This window comes from Sebastes fasciatus, chromosome 6 (genome assembly GCF_043250625.1).
Source record: "Sebastes fasciatus isolate fSebFas1 chromosome 6, fSebFas1.pri, whole genome shotgun sequence".
Classification (NCBI taxonomy): domain Eukaryota; kingdom Metazoa; phylum Chordata; class Actinopteri; order Perciformes; family Sebastidae; genus Sebastes; species Sebastes fasciatus.
The window spans coordinates 36806708-36824914 of record NC_133800.1 but is presented as its reverse complement, the minus strand read 5'-3'; the positions used below and the strand labels follow the sequence as shown (position 1 = coordinate 36824914).

The following is an 18207-nucleotide window of genomic DNA, read 5'->3' as shown; positions in this document are numbered from 1 at the left end:
GTACTCCCAAATGTACACTATGGGAAGAAAATACAAAACATAGATGCAAATTTCTTACAGAATATCACACTGCCCGTCTGTTGTTGAATAAATACCACTATCTGAATAACTAGAACATGTCTGAACAACAGGGGGAGCTAAATGTAGTCTTGTTTCCTCAGCACTCCTGAGAAGGACTCAGTTGTCTTTGTGACCACTTGTTCGGCTTCACCTTGTTATCCTTTAGCAGGACCAGGTCACCTTTCTTGATACATAAAGAAAACATCCCATGATAATGTGAAGAATTGTTATTTGACTGACATTTTATTACACATTAAACCTGATAACTTTATATCAGTGAAGTGTCTACAAATGCACGTTTGTTTCAGCTCCTCAGCCTGTTAAATAGTGATGCATATTTCTTGGTTATGCTTTGTAGTGAGACAGACAGACAGACAGACAGACAGACAGACAGCATCTCATTAAAGACTGAACTCTCAAATGGAAAGCTGTAACCAGCAGTGTTCTGTGAGGCTCCAATCATCAGAGGTTGATGCTACAGCTCCACCTGCTGGACATGGAGGTTATCAGACAGAACATGGCTCCCTGTGCACAAACAGAGCAGTAAGATCAGTGCTTTCAAAGAGTTACACATATTGGAGACATGAGAGTGAAATGATCCTCTCGTCTCTCACAGATTCATTTATTTTAATTGAATTGGACTGAAGATGATCAATGATCAATATTCAATTCTGACAGCTGATGTCAGCCCAGTGCGGTTAAATGATCACCGCCCTCATCACCGATAGACTGCATTCACAAATATCAATTAATATATTGGGAGGTGTTAAGTTTGAGTTGAGTTCTCTCACAAGATGATTAACCAGGAAGAAAAGAGTCAGAACATGATCAGACGTGTTTCTGAATATTTCATAAATGACAATGAAATATTTTAAATATGAATATAAAATTGTATTTTATATAAAACTAACCTATTTTGATTGAGTGCTACAAATAATCCAAGCTTGTAAAATGTTTTACAGGATTTTTATTTTTGAACTCAGCTCTAAACATATTTTAAATCATGTGAAATAAATGTAGACATTAAACTCTTTTTCAACATTTTTATTTCTTTGATGTGAAGTTTAAATCATATTTACACAGGATGTTTTCTTCATATTCAACAGCCGACTGAAATATCTGAATCGGGTGTGGCTTGGAAAACAAAATGTCATGTGAAACACTTTCATACATGTTCTTCCTCTTATCTGAGATATTTAGTCTGACTATCTTTAACCAGAATATCTGAAGAACTCAAATACATTTCTATGAAATCTTGATAGAGGAAGATTCACACAGGATCAAACATATTGTCAAAGCATAACGTCTGTGTGCAGGTTGTTTCTCTTCTGTTTCTTTTTTACAGGAATACAACGAAAAACTCACAAATGACAAAAGTTGCATGGAGACATCTGCCTAATTAAATACATATGTCCATATTGGACATAATTATATTACACTTTGGTTGGTCTAACCATGACATATTTAAAATGATACAAGAATCAACATTAAATGTGGTGAACAAAATAAAAATGACTACAATATTTCAAACCTCCAACAGATATGACACTTGATGTTAGAGCTCCATCTGCTGGACAACACAATACAAACATTATAACATGAACCATCAACTGAAAGATGATAAATGTGATTATACAGGAGGTGGACAAACATATTTTAACTGTACAATATAATGTGTTGCAGTGCTATGAGTGTTGTATTTGTATACCTAGTATACTGTGAATACTTTGACAGTATCCTCAGTAACAGTAGAATCCTGACATCAAGGAACTACAGAAATACATAGAGGTGAGTAAAGAAGTTTCAGATTCCTCCCACAGTGTCTCCTGTACATTAAATGTGTGTAATCAAGTTATAAAGCATCCATTCTTATTTGACATGCAACAAAACAAACAAAAAATAAAATAAAACCATCTGCATATAAATTATATTCATGATTATTTAATATTTGCTGTGATATTTGTAATTTGGGTGAAAGGTGGTTGAATGAAATCTAAACATTTTGACTTCTATTACAAACATCAAGTTCTTTCTCATTTAAAAAAGAAAACAAAGATCTGTAATGACCAAGCAGAGCTTCCAGCTGTTGAAGTCTTTCTTAACTAAGCTGTAAATAATTACACAAACAATTAGGAGAAAAGAAAACAACCAGCAAAAAGTCAAATGATTCTCAACAAAACAATGAAGAAGAAAACAATAAAACATATAATACACATTTTCTACAGACTGAAAAGGTGTAGGCTGAGATGGCAGCTCATTGTGACGACCCTTTTTTAAACATGCTCAACTTATTTGTGGTGAAAAGATAAAAATAAACAACAGAAAACACTATTTCAACCATATAATGCAGATTTATTATCAAACTTTACAGAAAACCCACTGAAACAGAGAAGACCCTGAATGTTGAGTTATTTAGCTTTTAAAATCCTGATTTAGGATCACTAGACAGACATGACTGAAATCAACATTATATCATTTAAAGAGTCCAACTCAGTGATACAGAAATCTCTCTGATTTTAAAAAGTCTGAACAGCAAAGCTGTAATTGTGTCCAAACACCATTCGGAGGTGGTTTGAAATGTCATTCCAATCGGATTTCTACAGATGCGTCTCAGTCCGGACGCTCTGGTCGCTCAAATCAAATTTCAAAGTTTCTTTTGTGAGACTCGCGACGTGTCAAACAGCAATGACGTCAAATCCAGAGCAGAGTCCATGCTGCTACTAGCAGAGGGCTATAGAGGACAACATGGAGGAGAACAACAGTCTGTGGACAGATGCTGAAATAAGTTCTACAACAACACAAACCACAACTTCAAACATCAGATAATATAGACATATTGTTCTCTAGAGAACACTAATTACAACGTTTTAGTTAACTAATACTATGTTCCTCTCTGGATCATTTTGTGGCTCAATATCTGATGTTACAGATTTGTGTTGAGCAAAAGCTGATTAATTCACTTTTCTTTTCTGCAGCACATTTCTTACTGTATGTCTTTTGTGAACTGTCACTCCAGCCTGGTGAACCAGGAGGTACAATTACAATCATAAATGTATGTACATGCAAATACACTAAATATTTAATCACAATTAATCACATGATTGTCCGTAGTTAACCGCGACTACTGCATGCGATTATCACAAAGTCATTTTCATTTACATATCTTAAGGTCAGAGGTCAAGGGACCCCTTTGAAAATGGTCCTGCCAGTTTTTCCAAAACTTAGCGCATGTTTGGAGCGTTATTTAACCTCCTTCACGTCAAGCTAGTATGACATGGTTGGTACCGATGGATTCATCAGGTTTTGTAGTTTCATATGATACCAGTATCTTCACTCTAGCTTTAAAACTGAGCCGCTACAACCTCCGAAAGATCGATGGCTTAATGCGTTAAAGAAAATAGTGGCGTTAAAACAGAGTTGAGTTAACTATCGTGTTAACTTTGTCAGCCCTAATATATAATGATTATAGCACCAGACAGCTAATGAGGTGTATTTCCGTGGCCATGGTATGCATTGCAGTGTAGTCCACTGCAAAACATTACAGAGAAATCTATCCTTCTTTAAAGCTTCGGTTATTGAAACCAAATGATACGAGAATCCCCTCATGAAATGGGACAGCTTGATGTTTTGACTTCTTCTTTCACAAGTTCTTTTATCAAGTCATTTATTTGTGTTTCATGTGTTTCCCGCAGATTTTTCTGTTTTTCTTCAGTTTTCGCATTCTTCATTTCGTCTTCATGTTTTTTCAGTAAGTAATTGATTTTTTTCAGATTCTCTTGCTTTTTGGTCACACATTTTACCAAGTCATAAATTTGACCTTGTTGTTTTTTCTTTATCTGTTCTTCTTTGTGGGCTGAAAGTGCCTTTAAGAGGTCATATTGCTGATCTTTGTCTTTCATTTGTTTCTCATGCTCTTGCTTCTGATCTGTGTAGCAGCTGCCTCCATTCTTCTTCACCATGGTGTCAATCTTGGTTATCAGATCACTGACTTGTGTGCGGTTTCGTTTATCATAGTTATTGAACACATGGTATCTTCCTCCACAGTCACGAATCAGTCTCTTAAAGGAATCATCACATTTATTTTCAATGTATTCATCAATTGACTGCTCCTCATGCTCCAGTGAATCTCCTCTTGTGAAAAGAATGATGGTAAACTTTTCTGAATTTGTCCCAAAGCCTTCCTTGATGAGTTTTAATGTCTCCTTCACTTCTGGTGTGAGTCTGCCAATTTGTAACACCAGCAGGAAGACATGTGGTCCTGGAGCCAGAAGACTGATGAATTTTAACATCTCCTCATGAACCTCTTCATGGGACAAAGTTGTGTCAAACAGACCAGGAGTGTCGACCACAACAACAGGACGACCGTTCAATTCAGTCTGTTCTTTCTGACAAAGTTTGGTGACTGACGTTTGGCTTGATTCGGCTACAAATGCCTTTCTTCCTAGAATGGTGTTTCCTGTAGAGCTCTTTCCACAGCCAGTCTTCCCTATCAGCACAATCCTGAGACACTCTGGGCTCTGCTTCTCATCATCACCTGTGAAATAAGAAGACCTGGAGTTACCTTAATGTTGACCGTTACTACAGTAAACTGTGATGTAGAACATGGTTTAGGACACAGAAAAACATTTAAATTCAAAATACTTACATGTTATCTCATTCTTCTTTCTCAGCCTCTCAAGTTCACCTTGTTGCATGTTGATGTGTTTCTCTTGTTGTAAGACCTTTTCCATTTGTGCACGAGCAAATGTTTCCGTTGTATAGCAGTATGGTTTATTTTTAGATTGACTATTGTTTTCCACATCTTCCAACAGCTCTGGGATCTGCTGCTGGTCCTTGATGTTGAGAACAACATATCTTCCTCCACAGCTCTGACAGAGCTCCTGGATCTCCTTGTTTTCCTTCAGGAAGGTAACAACAGCTGGAGCTGTAGGATCTGACTCCACAGTGAACAGAATCATGGTGAAGTCATTGACTGGAGAGCTGAATGTGTTCTGGATGGCCTTTAACTCTCCCTTGTCTTCATCAGTGAGGGGACCCACAGGTAGGACCAGGATGAAGGCATGGACGCCCTCAGGATCACAGAGGGAGATACACCTGAATGATTCCTCCATCACTGCCTCCTGAGGTTTTCCATACAAGGCAGGAAGCTCCACCAGAGAAACCCGACGTCCACACACCTCTCCCTGATGTTTAACACACTCTGATGAGCTGGAGACTGGATGAAGCTCTGTCTGACCTAAAATGGCCTTGGCTGCTGAAGTCTTCCCTGCTCCTCTCCTCCCACACAGAACCAGGTTTACAGATGGTTTCATGTGTCCAGACTTTGGTCTGATGATCTCTTCAGTGAAGGTGAGGAAGGTTCCTTTGTTTTCATGCACAATGTTTTCAATCTTCTCCATTAACAGTCTGTGGTTCTCTTCAACAATGCTGTAGAGTCTTCCTCCACAGTCTTTAAGGAGCTGATGAATAGAGGAACTTGTTTCACTCCCCTCATGTGTACTGATGACCATCGAGTGTTTAAAAGCATCTTGACCAAACAAACTCAGGATGAACTTCAGTGTTTGTCTGTTCTCCTCAGTGAAATCAGAAGGCTTCACTAACAGCAAGAGGACATTTGGTCCAGGAGGACAAAGACTGATGCACTTCTTTATCTCTTCTCTGACTGCTTCCACAGACAGACTGAAGATGTTTGGAGTTTTCACCACTGTTAGAGGATTTCCTCTCCACTGTCCACCGGCTACCTCACATTGCTTTGGTTCGGTAAATCTAAAGTATTGTTGACCAATAATTTTTTTCTCAGCGATGAAGTTCCACAGTGTTGTCTTTTTGTCCTCGGTTTTTCCAAACATCACAATCCTGAGTTCACATGCTATGAAATAAGAAAGATAAAACAAAAAGTTATAAGATGATTCCGATGAGCACATTCTCATCACTCATCAATTCATCACATTTAAAATTCATTATTAATTTAAGTATATGAACCATAATTCTCCATGGTACAAAGAATTAAATTAGCATACCTGTCTGGTATAGTTTTCTCATTATACGTCTTTTTAAGTAAGCAACATTATGGTCACTTCACTTGGTGCTTGGTGAAGTCTAGTTTTCTCTCAAAACACATGAATTACAATATGCTGAAAGGTTATCATGGAATGTTTGTCCAATGATGTCAAAACATTGTTTCCTACTGAAGCTTTAATTTAAGTTTGATCAAATTAAGTTGTCCTGTCTGAAAATAATAATGGATTAAGCACATACAAATTGCTACCATCAAATACTAAAAACATGTTTGTCAAAAGAGACAGCAAATCATCTTAAGGATTATGTATCTTTTAAAATTAAAGGGACACATTTAAATAATAATGACATCACTTTCTGTTTGTTCTGTTTAAAGGATGTTTTGAGAATACGTACCAGTATTCATATATGAAGATTTAAAGCTTCCAACTATTCGATACAGCCCTATAATGGTCTTATATTAGTAAGTTTCATATTGTGTTTACTGGATAGGAGGGCACTCAGTTTACTATTTGTCGCTGTCCATTGAGGGGTGTTGCTGAATTGACGTTGCCTTGGCATATAGTGAAGGGAGGGAAGGGACAGGTCTGTGGTCCTTGGCCAGTGGACCCTCTGCCTCCGCTGTCTCCCAATCCAGTTGTCAATCAACAACTCCATCTGACAAATGAAGCAGCTCTCTGCTCTGATCTGAACTCATCAGCCACTCCTGACTAACTTCACCCCGCCTACCACCACCTCCTCTTTCCAAAGCAGCAGCTGGGTTCAGCAGTCAGTCTGGTTCTCTCCTGATCAACTGGACTGGTCAGCAGCACACTGAAACTAGATCACTAGCTAGCCAGCTGCCTAGCACGTATGCTACAGAAGACTAAAGCTAGTGACCTATGGTGCTATGAATCAATGAAGCAGGCTAAGATACTAATGGTTTAAGGGATGCCAAACCGCAGCCATTTTCAGACCAAACCTTTCTGGGGACTCCTTGAGAGGAACTGTCCTCTGGGAAGCTCCCCCGAGAGCTACATATCTCAAGGGCTTTCTTTCACAAGCTCGCTTTTTTAGTAATATAAGAATAAATAATCAACTCTGTGACATGCCACAATCATATAAACTCAAGCAAAATAGCTGCCATGAAAGTACCTTTTGCAATTTCATTTAGGATTTGCTATCGTTCTTCGGCTCAGTGGGTTTGTGCTCATGAACAAGTTAACTTCTGGACTTCACTGTCGGTCCATTTGTCCGTGTTTTCTTCCATTTAGTTAGTTACAAGCTGTTATCTGTGTTTTGTGTTGTCTGTTGTGAATCTAGATGTTAATATACAGAAGAATAATTCTGACTCAGTGCAGTTTAACTTACTTTGAGGTTGCAAACTTTCGGAGCGTCTGCTTCGCTTCAGAGATTGCAGATCATCCGACACTATAAGAATACAGAACATTGATTCATTCACATGTAATCTTATATTAAAAGAGACACTGTTTGTGGAAGAACACATTGCTGTTGATTAGTTGTTTTATTTTTATATGTGTTTTTACTTGTCTTAGTTAAATCAGCAGTGGGTAGAAATGGAGCAAATATGGTTAAAAAAAAAGTTATTTCTATAATAATAATAATAATAATAATAATATTAGATATTATATAACTATATTATATAACTATATTAATAATGATATGATAATAATTTCTATATTTCTCTTGCTGGGCTTAAAGTGGAAGTGAAGCGTTCAACCAAGTTAAGCTGGTTTACTAAAAGGAGTTCCACTCTAATGAACTATTATAAAACAAACATGACAAATATAAAGCATTTAAAAGAAAATGTTTCATCTTTTGTGACAAGAGCGCCGCCATGTTGCAATACTCTGCAAGGTTGGTTGGCTCGGCTGAGTTACACAGATACAACGGTTGTTCCAGGATGTAAAGATGAGTTTTACAATGTTTAAAGACAAGGACAAAACAGTCCATTTCATAAACTGACGCTGAAACGATATCAGTAACGTTACTGCAGCGCTGGCTAGTGACACTTGAACAGTCTGAATGAGACAGCAGAGGAGAAGAGACAGGTGATCAGAGAGAGGAGAGGACGGGAGATGGAGAGACAGAGACAGGTGATGAGAGAGAGGAGAGGACAGGAGATGGAGAGACAGAGACAGGTGATGAGAGAGAGGAGAGGACAGGAGATGGAGAGACAGAGACAGGTGATCAGAGAGAGGAGAGGACATGAGATGGAGAGACAGAGACAGGTGATCAGAGAGAGGAGAGGACGGGAGATGGAGAGACAGAGACAGGTGATCAGAGAGAGGAGAGGACATGAGATGGAGAGACAGAGACAGGTGATCAGAGAGGGGAGAGGACGGGAGATGGAGAGACAGAGACAGGTGATCAGAGAGAGGAGAGGACGGGAGATGGAGAGACAGAGACAGGTGATCAGAGAGAGGAGAGGACGGGAGATGGAGAGACAGAGACAGGTGATCAGAGAGAGGAGAGGACGGGAGATGGAGAGACAGAGACAGGTGATCAGAGAGAGGAGAGGACAGGAGATGGAGAGACAGAGACAGGTGATCAGAGAGAGGAGAGGACATGAGATGGAGAGACAGTCAGCTGGACTCAGTGCCTGTCGGAGGACTCTTTCAGTGCCTCTAGCCAGCGCTGCAGTAACGTTACTCTGTTTCAGCGTCAGTTTATGAGATGGACTGTTTTGTCCTTGTCTTTAAACATTGTAAAACTCATCTTTACATCCAGGAACAACCGTTGTATCTGTGTAACTCAGCCGAGCCAACCAACCTTGCAGAGTATTGCAACATGGCGGCGCTCTTGTCACAAAAGATGAAACATTTTCTTTTAAATGCTTTATATTTGTCATGTTTGTTTTATAATAGTTCATTAGAGTGGAAATCCATTTAGTAAACCAGCTTAACTTGGTTGAACGCTTCACTTCCACATAAAGGGGCTGATCTGTAACTGTAAGGATACAGAAATATACACATGAATTCATTCATTAATTAATCATTTCTTCCTCGTGTAATCTGATGGACATGCTTGGGACACTAACAACGGCACCATTCAAATGTGCAATTATTGTGTGTTTTTGCATTAAGAACTGTGATTTACCACTTCTCCTCATCTATGTTTCCACCTTGATCATACTGATTTTAGGATACATTATTGGTCTGACATTTAGAGGCAGAAGCTTCAAGTTTGTGGCAAAACCATCTGGTTAAACTACTTGAGTGTTTTTTACTTTATTATTTATTTATATCATTTATATATACAATGCTTTTGATTTTTGACTCACAGTCAGGTCGGTTGAAGTCAGGGCTGCTGCTGTGCTTCGGTTTATTTAAATCATCATCATCTACAAGAAAACAGAAAAAGTCAAGTCAAGCCTAGATATATATAATCCCTCCTGTTCACTACATGACAACAGTGGTGGTCTTTACTTGAGGTCTGCTTCCCAACCTGAACCTGACAGGTCTGGACAAAGTATCAGGCTAAAATCAGGGGACAGCGGGAGGAAACTGGGTCAGTTGTCCTGGATGTAGATGAGGATATTAACTTGATTATTGACACTTTGAGCACAAACATTGACGCTCACAGTTATATGTGTACTGTAGTGTTCACTAGAGAATAAATATTACGAGCTACCTGGTGTCAAGAGATGTAACAGCACTAAAGGTTAAAACAAAACACTAACACAGGACAAAGTGACAACTATGGAAACTCTGGGAAATATGAGCCGTCACTACAGTATTTCACTACGAAGCCTCGTTTTGATCCGCTCACGTTAAACGTTTGTGTTTTTAATCTAGATCAATAAATAAAACTGAGAGAAAATTGACCTCAGATGCATCAAAACACAAGAGAGGACCAAGAGAGTAAGAGAAGCATCCTGTGCTCCTCTCACATCTGACTTCTTCTACCTGTTTAGATTATTTTATTCAGTATTGTTGAAAACACAACGGACTAATGTTACACTATACAGCTGGCTGAGCAGGGACGACAACTGGTGAGAGAAACATCCACATTTAGTGTTTATTAACTTAAATTGTGTTTATGAAGAAATCAGTCATAATGTCAGATTAATCTGTTTAACTCTCTGTTCACTGTATCTCGGCACCTGAGGCCTGTACTACGAAGCAGGATTTGGCGTTAGCGAGATAACTTCAGGGTTTAACCCTTCAGGGTTTTCCGTCCTACGAAGGTGGTTCACTTCTTACCGGGGTAGATCACCATGGTAACTGATGCTGAACAGCTGACCTGCAGGTTATGTTCCAGATAAGAGATCAACTCGTATAAAAGCACCGCCTACTGACCAATCAGAGCTCGGGGTTCGTATGGTAATATTACACACATACCAAGAAGTTTAAGTCATAATTAGACTAAAGACAACACAGTTTAAACTGACAGATGCAGGAAGGACAGCTGGATTTATGCTGTGGGTGTTTACCGCTTTGAATTATGTTTTTTTATTTATTTTTTTACTTGCTGCAAAGTCCGTTTCACACCGCCGGAGACGAGGACGCAGCTGAAAGAAGGCTGAAATAGTCATACACGCCGCATTGTAATTAATGGATATAATGAGGTGTAATCCATCCATCCTTTACATAGAGTAATGCTATTTATATCTATATAACTATATCTATATCTGACTTTTGAGTGTTCCGTTAAAGGGACTGTTTGTAACTTTCTAAGCGCGTTTGCGCGCTCGCGTGTGGCCGCTGCCTCTCCTCCTCTGCCTGCTCGCCTTCACTCAGACAGCGCGCGTGTTCTCGCGTACTCGCTCCACCTCTCACGTGCATGCTGCTCACTCCACACTGCAGAAGAGTTAGTTTAGCTCTGAGAATATCTAGTGAATGTTCAGTGGACGTTTGTGCAGAAATAACTGCTGCAGCTCCTCCAGACCAACAGAGGTTTCCCGTGTCTTGTGAAGTGACGGGGCTCCGCAGAGAGAAACGTTATCATCTCGTTACCGACCAGGTGCCGGTGTCTCCCTGCTCACTCAGGCTGCGGGCGGAGACGACAAGTTACTCTGAGGAGCCCCGCTGCCTCAGCCTGCGCTGAGGCAGGAAAGGCCAACACTAGGATCAGCATTGATTCATGGAGAGACCTTGGTCTGGTCAGCTAACATTACTGCCAAGCAGCTGAGATATAGAGTGATATTGTGCTTTTAGCTGACGTGTGTCTCCTCACTGTGTTGAGCGATGCTCCTTCATGTCTATTTAGAGCGAGCAAGCGAACAGGACGCTGACTTTAGTTGACTTAACGGCCACAGATGTCGCTGTTAACAAGCATTTCTGAAAGTTACAAATAGTCCCTTTAAGGGGACAAATTTAAATAAATGAAATCTATAAAACAAAAATGTGATATCTCATCACACTCTCTGTACATGACATCACTTTCTGTTTGTTCTGTTGATAGGATGTTTTGAGAATACGTACCAGTATTTATATATGGAGATTTAAAGCTTCCAACTATTCGATACAGCCCTAGAATGGTCTTATATTAGTAAGTTTCATATTGTGTTTACTGAATAGGAGGGCACTCAGTTTACTATTTGTCGCTGTCCATTGAGGGGTGTTGCTGAATTGACGTTGCCTTGGCATATAGTGAAGGGAGGGAAGGGACAGGTCTGTGGTCCTTGGCCAGTGGACCCTCTGCCTCCGCTGTCTCCCAATCCAGTTGTCAATCAACAACTCCATCTGACAAATGAAGCAGCTCTCTGCTCTGATCTGAACTCATCAGCCACTCCTGACTAACTTCACCCCGCCTACCACCACCTCCTCTTTCCAAAGCAGCAGCTGGGTTCAGCAGTCAGTCTGGTTCTCTCCTGATCAACTGGACTGGTCAGCAGCACACTGAAACTAGATCACTAGCTAGCCAGCTGCCTAGCACGTATGCTACAGAAGACTAAAGCTAGTGACCTATGGTGCTATGAATCAATGAAGCAGGCTAAGATACTAATGGTTTAAGGGATGCCAAACCTTTCTGGGGACTCCTTGAGAGGAACTGTCCTCTGGGAAGCTCCCCCGAGAGCTACATATCTCAAGGGCTTTCTCTTCTTTTCCGCGTGCAGCTTGTTCGCTATGTTTCACAAGCTCGCTTTTTTAGTAATATAAGAATAAATAATCAACTCTGTGACATGCCACAATCATATAAACTCAAGCAAAATAGCTGCCATGAAAGTACCTTTTGCAATTTCATTTAGAATTTGCTGTCGTTCTTCGGCTCAGTGGGTTTGTGCTCATGAACAAGTTAACTTCTGGACTTCACTGTCGGTCCATTTGTCCGTGTTTTCTTCCATTTAGTTAGTTACGAGCTGTTATCTGTGTTTTGTGTTGTCTGTTGTGAATCTAGATGTTAATATACAGAAGAATAATTGTGACTCAGTGCAGTTTAACTTACTGTGAGGTTGCAACCTTTCGGAGCGTCTGCTCCGCTTCCCAGGTTGCAGATCATCCGACACTATAAGGATACAGAACATTGATTCATTCACATGTAATCTTATATTAAAAGAGACACTGTTTCTAGAAGAACACATTGCTGTTGATTAGTTGTTTTATTTGTATATGTGTTTTTACTTGTCCTAGTTAAAGCATCAGAGGGTAGAAATGGAGCAAATATGGTTAAAAAAAGTTATTTCTATAAAACGGTCTCTATATCCTGACAGTAGTGCATGAGACAGGTAATCTGACAAATATCATGTGTCTCGGTGTCCTCCGGTGCTCCTAACGGCATCTGCAAGATTTCACACACCGGAGGAAAACCACCAATCAGAGCTGATCTGGAGTCTTCCGTCTCTGAGCAGCTGTCAAATATGCTTCGTTGATAACTTTTACTTTGTAACAGGAGTTTTGGTATGCTAATGTAACAGCACTAAAGGTTAAAACAAACACAAACACAGGACAAAGTGACAACTATGGAAACTCTGGGAAATATGAGCCGTCACTACAGTATTTCAGTACGAAGCCTCGTTTTGATCCGCTCACGTTAAACGTTTGTGTTTTTAATCTAGATCAATAAATAAAACTGAGAGAAAGTTGACCTCAGATGCATCAAAACACAAGAGAGGACCAAGAGAGTAAGAAAAGCATCCTGTGCTCCTCTCACATCTGACTTCTTCTACCTGTTTAGATCATTTTGTTCAGTATTGTTGAAAACACAACGGACTAATGTTACACTATACAGCTGGCTGACCTCACTTCGTAGTACAGGCCTCTGTCTGTGTCACTGCCTGTGATGATGTCACATGCCGGGCACGAGCAAGATGCACGGCGAGCTGTATTGTATGTCATTTCCAGTAAATATCACAATATAAAACGTGTGTTTTCTGTTTAAAAGTAGGCTACAAACGTAGGAAGATAGCACGTACTAATAACCCATCTTTGAAGTGGTTACGTCTCCAGTCTGATCTGGAGCTCACAGCTGATCTGTACAGGGTTTATTTACATGACGTAACAGAAGTGCATAGTTAACGTCTTCAGTGTGGACAGAGAGCCAGTTAGGACACGGTGTAACATGTGGACAGTGAGAGAAGACAGTGTGTTATCCACACTAATAAAGTCTGACTGGACTCACCAGGTGATGCAGTCGCCATGATGTCACTCTGCTGGAAACATCAGAGAAGAATTCACCTGGAGGGAAGAATACAAATAATGTAGCTTCTCTTATTTACTGACACTCAGACAGCCATAGTTCACTAATGAAGGAGTTTGGACAAACAATGAAGACTTACTTGTGTCAGTGTTGCTGTCTGCTGAAGTCAAAGAGCTCTGCGTCACCAACAGTCCTGTATAACATGTCAACATCATCACAATCACCAGACAAGAATAAAAACATCAACACACAGTTTATAGTTTAAGATGAAAACTGTCATGGTGGACAGTTTGATTTCATTTGGTTGCTCTTGAATATATTCTATTATTAAGAGCAAAAGGGTATAAAAGGAACCACAACACACACAAGCACAAATATACAGTGTTGTAAAACCATTCTAAGATAAATATCATCATATAACACATATTTAAACATTGATTCATTCTTTATCTGTGTTCTCTTTGCCCAAGAAATCAACTGTATCTTGTCTGAATGATTTTAGACCTGTAGCCTTAACATCTGTGATAATGAAGTGTTTCGAGCAACTGGTTAAGGCATACATAAATAACAACATATCTTCCAATATTGACCCATTACAGTTTGCATATGGGTCTAACAGAGCTGTGGATGATGCTGTTTCACTGGCTTTATATACTGTGCTAAAACATCTGGAGGGAAAAAACACATATGTCAGAATGCTGTTTGTTGATTACAGCAGTGCTTTCAATACAATCATACCATCTCTTCTAGTATCTAAGCTGACAGACCTCGGCCTCTGTAATTACATCTGCAGGTGGATACAAGATTTTCTGACAGGCCGACTCCAGACAGTAAGAGGAGGAAACAGATACTCATCTACCACAGTTCTGAATACCGGTGCTCCACAAGGTTGCTGTCTCAGTCCCTTACTGTATAGTCTGTACACATATGACTGTCTGGCTAAACATCATACAAACAGCATTGTGACATTAGCAGATGAAACAACAGTGATAGGGCTCATTACTAATAACAATGAGATGGCATACAGGGACGTAGTGAGGAACCTGACCATGTGGTGTCACAACAACAATCTGTCCTTTAATGAGGAGAAAACTAAGGAGCTTCTAATTGACTTCAGGAGAATTAAAACTGTTCAATCACCTGTTGATAGAAATAACACTCCTGTCCAAATTGTCAACAGCTTCAAGTTCCTAGGCATCCATATCTCTGACTCCCTCTCCCGGTCCCTGCACATCAGTTGGGTCATAAAAAGGGACCAACAGAGACTTTATTGTCTGAGGTGTTTAAAGAAACATGGTATGTCCACAAAAACCCTCATCAACTTCTACTAGTCCACAATAGAAAGCATCTTAACTGGATGCATACTGGTCTGGTTTGGCAACATTACATCATATGACCGTAAACTCCTGATGAGGACAGTGAAAACAGCATCTAACATTATTGGATCACCGTTACCACAGTTACAGGACATTTACACCACTCGCTGCAGGAAGAAAGCTCTTTGTATCCTGCAGGACACAAGTTATCCAGCATAGAAACTCTGTTCTCTTATCTCCCTTCAGGGAAGCTCCTACAGAGCATCAGAGCTCGGACCTCTCGCCTCAGAGACAGTTTTTACCCTCAGACTGCTGAACAGTAGCACTAAATGAATGCAGAGCTGTGGATTGTTTTATGGATGTTTTAGGTTGTTTTATAATTGTATTCTCAGGTATTGTCTTATTTATTGAAGTATTTATCAACTGTACTATTTATAGATTTTAAGGGCTGAGAGAGAGCCATCAGGGTGAAATGCATTTCATTGCAAAGTACAGTGTACAGTGAAATGCATTTCATTGCATTTCACTGTACACTGTACTTTTAAATGCGTATGACAAATAAACTTGAAACTCTACTGACAAAACTATCAGTAGCTGCAAACCTTCGGTCATGCATACAAGTTATGTAGAACTACTTCATTCCTCAAACCTGTTTTTGCACCCTCATGTTGGTGTGATCTACAAAGACACTTTAAAACAGATTCTTTTATAAACATGGGAGATTTTAAAATCAGGATTAAGGCCTATTTGAAAATGTAGCTACGTGTCCTGCTACTGAACAGGCTCATGGATCACGCCCAAACTAACATTTAATTTATTCTACTTTATTGTCATACAGACGTCAACAACATAAAGTAAATAGATTGTATTTGGATCAAATATCCCCTTATATAGTCTAGAAAACGGTAGATCTGTTCATTAGATTGTAAATTGCTGTGTGTGTGTGTGTGTGTGTGTACAACATATAATTATTATGTTTTACCCCCAGCAGCAGCTATAACCCTATAATTTATTATATGTTCAACTGTGCAGTACTGAAATTAACAGTACAATAATGTAGTGCAATAATCTGGTTTACTAACACTGCATTTATTTATACAGAACATTTAAACTAATATTCTTATTTTACACTATTCTATAACTATATAATACAGACGCTCATAATGAATAAATAATATTAAGGTATTGATCCAGTAGAGATGGTTCCTGGTCCTCTAAGCAGGACTCAGTCCACAGTAGAGATGGTTCCTGGTCCTCTAAGCAGGACTCAGTCCACAGTAGAGATGGTTCCTGGTCCTCTAAGCAGGACTCAGTCCACAGTAGAGATGGTTCCTGGTCCTCTAAGCAGGACTCAGTCCACAGTAGAGATGGTTCCTGGTCCTCTAAGCAGGACTCAGTCCACAGTAGAAATACAGACTGCAGCTGTTATTCATGTGCAGGTGTTTGTTAAACAGGTAACAGACTACAGAGAGAAACACTGCTGCTCTGATAACTCTGTTTCTTTATTAGTATTAGATCAGTTCAGACATAAACAGCTGATCCAGATGTGATCAGCTGTGATCAGCTGCTGCTGTGATCAGAAACGGACGTCGCTTCAGTTTCACTGCGCATGCACGTGTTAAACCCAGAGACTAGTGTCCTTCCCTGTGTCCTAGCCTCCTTTCAAAGGCCTTGCTTCTGCTGAGTCACTGATCATCTAAAATGGAGTTCCCTCAGATATTATCACACCGGAAACAGACTGTATGGCGTCAAAACAGCCTCAGAAGTATTCACTAACAAATATAAAACACAATGCACATATAAATGTAGAGTGATCTGCATCTGTGCCTCTAATTTACAACTAGAATTTCATCATTCTGTAAATAACAGCAACAGTTGTACAAATACATTGTTATAATTTGACTAAATCCTCCTCATTTACAGACTTAAAAACATTCACAGCCCTTATATTCATTTGTGATTTTGTTTTATAGTTTAAACTGATTGAATCGACGTCCTCTGATTCCTCTGATTCCTCTGATCCCTCTGATTCCTCTGATCCCTCTGATTCCTCTGATTCCTCTGATCCCTCTGATTCCTCTGATCCCTCTGATCCCTCTGATTCCTCTGATCCCTCTGATTCCTCTGATTCCTCTGATTCCTCTGATTCCTCTGATTCCTCTGATTCCTCTGATCCCTCTGATCCCTCTGAGTCCTCTGAGTCCTCTGATCCCTCTGATCCCTCTGAGTCCTCTGATCCCTCTGAGTCCTCTGATCCCTCTGAGTCCTCTGATCCCTCTGATCCCTCTGATTCCTCTGATCCCTCTGATCCCTCTGAGTCCTCTGAGTCCTCTGATCCCTCTGATCCCTCTGAGTCCTCTGATCCCTCTGAGTCCTCTGATTCCTCTGATTCCTCTGATCCCTCTGATCCCTCTGAGTCCTCTGAGTCCTCTGATCCCTCTGATCCCTCTGAGTCCTCTGATCCCTCTGAGTCCTCTGATTCCTCTGATCCCTCTGATCCCTCTGATTCCTCTGATTCCTCTGATTCCTCTGATTCCTCTGATCCCTCTGATTCCTCTGATTCCTCTGATTCCTCTGATCCCTCTGATTCCTCTGATTCCAGTAAAGAGTTTTCTTGCAGACTGTCGGACAGTATTTCTGATCGGATGTTACCGTGAATCTGTAAATCATGAATCACCGTGATTGATCCTCGTTTACCGACAGACTTCACTTCTCTAGAGGACTTTGACTTGATCATCTCTATCGATCTGGTTTTAGTAGTTTAACGTTACTCACCAGCTGAAGCTTCTGCTGCGACATCAGAGCAGGACAAGAAACAACACGAAGGTTAAAAGTGAAAGTAAAGAACAAGAACAAGGTGTGACTCCTGTTCATCAAAGTATGTCAGGAAAACTAAGTTTATATTTATTCTTTAAAACTACATATTCTTTATTTCATTCTTGAACATTTTGATTCCTCCTGACTTGTTTTATTTAAATGTAATATTATCTGTAATTTGTGTTAAATTATGAGATTTTATTAATTATATTCCAGTGATATTGGAAACGTGTGTTCTTCCTCACATCCAAAATCATCACCATGACAACCTCTTCTCAGAATATCTGCAGAAATAAATCCCATGAAATGTGAAGAATTATTTCATTTTATCACACATTAAACCTGAAAACTTTATATCAGTGAAGTGTCTACAAATGCACGTTTGTTTACATACAGACAGACAGACAGACAGACA

The 18207-nt window shown here is 39.8% G+C and overlaps 1 protein-coding gene across 1 annotated transcript; it reads right to left on the bottom strand.

Moving 5' to 3' along the window:
• Window positions 1-1089: 1089 nt before the first annotated feature.
• Window positions 1090-18174, bottom strand: LOC141770012 (GTPase IMAP family member 8-like). Its single transcript, XM_074639594.1, has 6 exons — window positions 17751-18174; window positions 13799-13852; window positions 13642-13697; window positions 12469-12528; window positions 4706-5929; window positions 1090-4594 (listed from the first exon to the last, which is right to left on the bottom strand). Exons 3-6 carry the CDS (start codon window positions 13658-13660, stop codon window positions 3663-3665), a joined length of 2235 nt encoding a protein of 744 aa, XP_074495695.1. The 5' UTR covers window positions 13661-13697; window positions 13799-13852; window positions 17751-18174; the 3' UTR covers window positions 1090-3662.
• Between the last annotated feature and the right edge of the window lie 33 nt (window positions 18175-18207).

Bases quoted from the DNA above. Each gene is read 5' to 3' on its own strand.
- LOC141770012 (XM_074639594.1), bottom strand. The intron at 5,930-12,468 runs GTAAGTTAAACT...CTTATTTCATAG, and splicing joins CGAAAGGTTGCAACCTCACA to CATGTGAACTCAGGATTGTG. The intron at 4,595-4,705 runs GTAAGTATTTTG...CTTATTTCACAG, and splicing joins AAAGAAGAATGAGATAACAT to GTGATGATGAGAAGCAGAGC.